This window comes from Pundamilia nyererei, unplaced genomic scaffold, assembly GCF_000239375.1.
Source record: "Pundamilia nyererei isolate P.nyererei 1_Seehausen unplaced genomic scaffold, PunNye1.0 scaffold00016, whole genome shotgun sequence".
NCBI classification, from domain to species: Eukaryota; Metazoa; Chordata; class Actinopteri; order Cichliformes; family Cichlidae; genus Pundamilia; species Pundamilia nyererei.
In genome coordinates, this window is record NW_005187417.1 from 1972041 (window position 1) to 1978032 (window position 5992).

The window sequence follows — 5992 nt, forward strand, 5'->3', positions numbered from 1 at the left end:
TAACCTAGATGTGATTCAAAGATTATTCTGTCAACTGGTTCAACAATGGTAAATGATTAATGGTTGATACTTCTGATTATAACTGTGATCATAAGAATACAAAATAAAATATCTCCTGGTCACACTACCCAGCTCACAAAGCTAAAACATAAAATTGAGACTGACATCGGCTCATTTAGAAATGTGAGTTTTTATTCAATTTCTAAATAATCTAAGTTTACACACAAAGAAATTTAAACACTGCAGCCAGGAGAGCATGACCTAGCAAGAAGAAGTGGTGGTGCATTAAACACCAACTAAGTCAGTTTATCAGGTCCATGGTTATCTGTTGAGGTCATACACCCCCAAAGGTTTGCACTGCGAAGCCAATAGGAGTTGCAGGGAGCACAACAGAGCAAGAGTATAGTAACCAAATTTAAACCACCTGTGTTTTTGTTTTTTTTTAATGGGCGGGATTACATCATGTATAATGGGAGGATGGATGAAAGTATGCATAAATAAACAGGTTTGCCAATTCTTTGGCCAGAAAGTCCTCAAGTTTGACTTTAAATGGCTTCTGGAAGCTGTTTCACTGAAATGTCTCTTGCCACATTAGTTTCCACTTCCACCAGTGCTGGCATCTGAATAGTCAAATAGTTCTATTATGAACAATAATATTGAACATTGTGAGAACAATTTGTAAAAATAACTGAATAACCTGAAAAAAAGAGGTAGAATGACAAGTACAATTCCTGGCTTCTATTTACCTGTACACCCCCAAACTGATATCAGAAAAGTGTTGTTGGTGGTGGAAGTTTCCAGCAGCATCTCACCATCCGGCAGTTCATCCAGATAGAGTCTAGCTGTTATGGAAATTTCAGGTACTGTCTGCAGTATGTGTGATCAGGAACCTGTCACACATGTCACAAACACATGTTTGTAATTCTTCTCTTAAAACTTCTACAAGCTACTGTCATCACTTTTGGTGAATGCTGTCATCGCAGAACTCTGAGAACTTCTTTGCTGCCCTCCTGGCAAAGCCCATCTTCCCACGAGCCTTGGTCACAGCAGTGTACTCATGGGCCTTGAGCTTAGTGTAATAATCAGAGAACTTGTTGTAAAGGACGGAGATGGGCATGCCATTGAGAATGATGCCAAAGGAGATACAGGCGAAGGCAAAGATACGTCCAAGGTTGGTCTCTGGGTACATGTCGCCATAGCCCACTGTGGAAATACTCGCCTGAGGGGTGAAGGAGACAATAACTATAAAGATGCAAAGGTAGACACAGAGATTGAATGATCTTAGGTAGGATTTACTGAAACATGTCTTTCTTTTTTGTCCCACCACACAAACACTTACTTGTATACATTGTTATGTTTTATGTAAAACACTGGTTCTAAAATGAAGTGTAAGATCTTCATTTTGTGTACGTTGAATCAGTGGATATGAGTTAAAAGTCATAAATAGGGGTTTCATATCCAGAAACACAGACATTAATAGATGCCAAGAGGCAAAAGTACATTTACTGTTACACCTTGCTTGTCTTAATTGGCAAAGATTCAACAAGTTGCTGGAAACATTCCTCAGAGATTTTGGTCCATATTAACATGATAGCATTAGATTTGTTGGACTTACATCCCTGATGCAACTCTCCTGTTCCACCACTTATTTGCATTAATGAGCAGTTGAGCAAGCGTACTTAACAAAAATTGTTGGTGTAATTGTGTGTCGACTCACAGCAGCCCACCACCATGCGTGTGGCATGGAGGTGAAGTTGGTGTTGTAGCTATCGTGCTCCACTGTGTACACCATGGCTGAAAACATGAAGATTCCCATGCCGATAAAGAGCAGCAAACATCCCACCTGGAGAGATATTTTAGAGCAATTTCAGCATTTAGTTAAACACTTTCTTCATATTTCTCTCAACCTGCAGATAAACCCTGACCTGCTGGTAGCACTGTCTTAGCGTGAAGCCAAAGGCTCTGAGGCCCGTTGAGTGACGAGCCAACTTCAAGATCCTGAAGATTCTCATCAGACGCATGATCCTCAGAACCTGCCCAACCTACAGAGAGGGAAAAAAAACACTACTAAACATGGATAAGACCACCATATTTAAAGTTTAACAACAACAACTCTCCCGTCTTTTCTTTACCTTCCCGACACGTGCTACTGTCTCAATGTCTCCAGAGTGCACGTGGATGTCCTTGTCTTCAAAGCATTCCAAGATCATCTGCAAGTAGTGTGGCAGGATAGCGATCAGATCAACTGTGTTCAGCATGCTGCGTCCAAAACATTTCAGGTCAGGGGTGGAGATCAGGCGCAGCAGGTACTCCAGGGTGAAAAAGGTGATGCATAACGTCTCGACGTACTCGCCGTAGAACCTGCCACTGGGCTCACCTGATGGTGTCTAGAACACAGAATATAAAGATACAGCTTCTGTTCTGAAACAATAAAGGATCAGTCATGGTTTTAGTGTTATAGACACCTTGTACTGCATCTCCTCCACGGTGTTGAGGGTCATGGCGACCAGCGACACCAGCACAAACATGGAGGATGCGACTGCCACAAGCTTGGCTGTGATCGAGGAGAATGGCATCTCCATTAGGTTCCAGATTTTCCTCCGGGTCTGCCCAAAGGCCATGCTGTTAAATAACACCTCATTCTCCTCTGTTTCTACCTGCAGGATGGAAATGCATCAGCAACAGGATACAAACAGCATTTTTTGTTTGTTTTTTTAGAGGGGAGTCAAACTTGATGCTCACTAGAAACAACCAGAAAAATAGGCAGTATAAAAACATCTTATTTTTCCATTGAGGATAAAACTAGACGAATGAAATGTCAAGACAAGTCACCAAACTGAAACACGCTTGAATTAAACTAAAAAACGGGCACAGCAAACTGTAATGGAAACATCTGTATAAATCTGTGCCAAGGAAAAGCTTATTCTCTTCTCCCCATCTGTCAAGACAGCAGAGCAGAGCGCTGATTTATAATGTAGGTCAAACAGACTCAGAGTCAGCCAGCAGATTACTGCCAAATCAGAGTTAAAAAAATAACTGCTGAACCAATGAGGCAGCAGTAGGTGATGAACCCGTGACATTTTATTTTGCAGCACTGTTAAACATATGGAGTCGAACCGGTGGTAAAATAAACAAAGTCACTGATTACAAACTGCCTCCTGTGTCCTGTGGATTATCCACTTCTTACGGAGAAGGGAAAGTTACTGTTTTCTAGGCTGTGAGGGCTGCAAATAAAAATCCATGGCCATGTATATGTGTGTGTGTGTTACATTTGAAGACGGAAATCCCAAAAGGGTCACAAGATAAACATGAGGGATCCTGACATGAGATCTTGCACTTATTTTTCAGACCTTTTATAAAACGCAGCAAATAAAAGATACGTTTCCTATTTGGTCCTCTAACATTTAGCATCCATGAAAAAAGCCCCACCCACCTGTAATTCAAAATATTTATTTATGAGGTCAGCCAATTAGAGGAAAACTGGTTTAAAGAAAAGAGACAGGGAGCTATAAAGGTTGTTTCAGACAGATAGTGAACTGAGCGCCTGCACTACCGTGTGGTATAAGATAAATACTGTGAACTGTGAATCATGCAAAGGTTTTTTAAGTCTGTTCAACTGAGGTGAACTTGAGCACAATAATGTAAATGTTTATTTATTACACACAATTTAAGTAAAAATGCACAAAAAGTGTGACATTACTCACCAGATCGCCCATCTCTGTAATCAGCTGCGTCTGTATTTTCAGCTGCTCGTTCAGCTCGTCCTGCCTCTCTTCAAAGGAGATGCGGCAGCAGCGCTGGCTGTTTTTGATTCTGACCCCCCAGTAGTTTATCTCCTCCAGGAAGTTTCGGGGACACAGCTCGTCTTTAATCCACAACACTCCAGTTCTGACAGAGAGGAAAGAGACAGGAAAACAGCATCCATGATCATTCCAAGATATCACAAAGGAGATTAAAGTGTCCCTGTGTTGACTTATAACCTCACGTGTTTTATGTCACCTGTAGAAATTAAAGATGTTGTGGAAAATTGTTGGGTCGCGGTCAAAGAAGAACTCGTTGCGCTGGACGACGTAGTCATCACAGAGGTCCAGCTTCCTGCTGTGGTCTGTGTATGTGGCCAAGCGACCGATCCGAGTCTTCGGATACCTGGCGGCTAACCTGTAAGGCAGGTGATACACCTGAGAAATAAAAAGAGAATTAGTCTCTTCTCTTTAGCATAGACATTTGAAAAAACATAGAAAATTTTTCATTACAATTACAAAATGCTAATATCACAAAAAATATGCAATGTACAAAACCAGTTTAAAAAAATCTAGTTTTTATTCATTGCTACTGGAAAAAGTCAGAGTGAACTCAGAGGAGACCTCCTGAATCTGTAAGTTTCTATGGGATTGGATCAGAACCACTGATTCCACGGGTTCAGCAGTAACATCTGAGCAAGACGGCTGTGACAGATATGCAGCTCACAGTCTGATGATGATGTATGAGTGCCACCTCTGCTGCTTGTTAATAAGTGTCAGGTTCAGTCCTAACAGTAAAATAAAAATATTAGCAGTTATGCAAAAGTTAAGCGGAGTTACCGTTCCTCCAACATTGATGTTGAGAATGAAGTGTTTGGTTGGAGAATTCAGCAAGCGGGAGGGAGACACTGGTAATCGATCTTCCACCTCCTCGTTTTCATACTCGGCATAAATATCGTAGATGTCTCTGCCAAGGTCCTTCAAAATATAACAAAACACAAAATGAACAGAAAAACTGGAAAATATCAGCTTAGATATGATCGTAGTAAAGTAGTAGATTTGTTTTTGCTCACCACAGTTCCAATTAGGTGAATGGTGTAGAGTAGCACCTGTTGTGTAATTTTTTACCTTATTGGTTGCCGTGACAGATCACTTTCCAAACTTATGAGAAAAATAAGTGGCATGGTGGTTCACTAAATAGCATTTCTGCCTCACATCATAGCAAGAAGGTCCCCAGTTCACCTGGTCATCTACAGTCTTCTGCGTGGAGCTTGCTTTGAGTACTTCAGCAAATTTAAATAGCAGATTCTGAACTGGCCGTGGATTTGAGGAAAACACAGTGCTTAAGGCAGATGGAATACCAAGTCCAATTCCACTTCCTGCTTGGCATCCTTGCCAAAGATTTCACTGAAGAGCTCCACATCTGTATATTTAAGTTCCAGTTTTACTTTAATGTTGCTGTTGATTTGTTGCTTATAGTAGCCTGAACTATTTTTATTCATTACCGTTCTGCTGTGAGACGGCAAGTTCCCCTGTGGCATCAATAAAGTACCCATTTACCTCTCCATATCTATGCATCCATGAATCCTACTTTATCTTATATTTGAGAGTCTTAGCTTGAGTACTAGAATGTGGTTCAATGCTGAAAAAACACAACAGCCGTAAAACCATGGAAGCTGTCTCAGCCTCACTGAACTTGTTGAATCTGAACAAAACACAACCAAAATCCAAAGGTATAGCTCAAATCTGTTTTTTAAAAATAGCTCCATCAAATCAAACAAATCCCAAATGGACCGAGTGACTGACCTGCATGGAGTTCCATGGTTTAATGAAGGCGCTGATCAAGTCCAGGTGTTCCACCGTTTCTTTGACCTCTTGAGTCCGGCTGCCGGGCTTGTAGCTGGAGAATAAACTCCTGCTTCGAGCTCTGAGGTGGTTAAACATGATCGCTGCTTTAAGTGTTAAATGTAAACTGCGTCGCATTCACAGACACATTCAGTAATAAAGAAATCATACTGTCCACACACATGCACGCAGCTGACAGAGAGATATCACACGCAGAGTGATGAGGGAAGTGATTCTCCTTGCCTAATGCTGCTGACTGAGATGATCCGGGTGCTTAAAGTTTTAAATACTATTATCCTCTTCTGTCCATCTCCTGATCTCTCAAGCTCTCCCTCTCCTCCCACTTTCACATAAGTTTACAAATCTGGTAAATTAGGGTCATAAATGTGATCATTTTAATACTATTC

The 5992-nt window shown here is 41.1% G+C and overlaps 1 protein-coding gene across 1 annotated transcript; it reads right to left on the reverse strand.

Moving 5' to 3' along the window:
* Positions 1-247: 247 nt before the first annotated feature.
* kcnv2a (potassium channel, subfamily V, member 2a) lies at positions 248-5646 on the reverse strand. The gene is made up of 9 exons (XM_013908909.1): positions 5547-5646; positions 4581-4718; positions 4000-4178; positions 3705-3888; positions 2466-2657; positions 2133-2387; positions 1926-2042; positions 1718-1843; positions 248-1219 (listed from the first exon to the last, which is right to left on the reverse strand). The coding sequence occupies exons 1-9, from the start codon at positions 5550-5552 to the stop codon at positions 956-958; spliced, it is 1461 nt and encodes a 486-aa protein (XP_013764363.1). The 5' UTR covers positions 5553-5646; the 3' UTR covers positions 248-955.
* Positions 5647-5992: the final 346 nt, after the last annotated feature.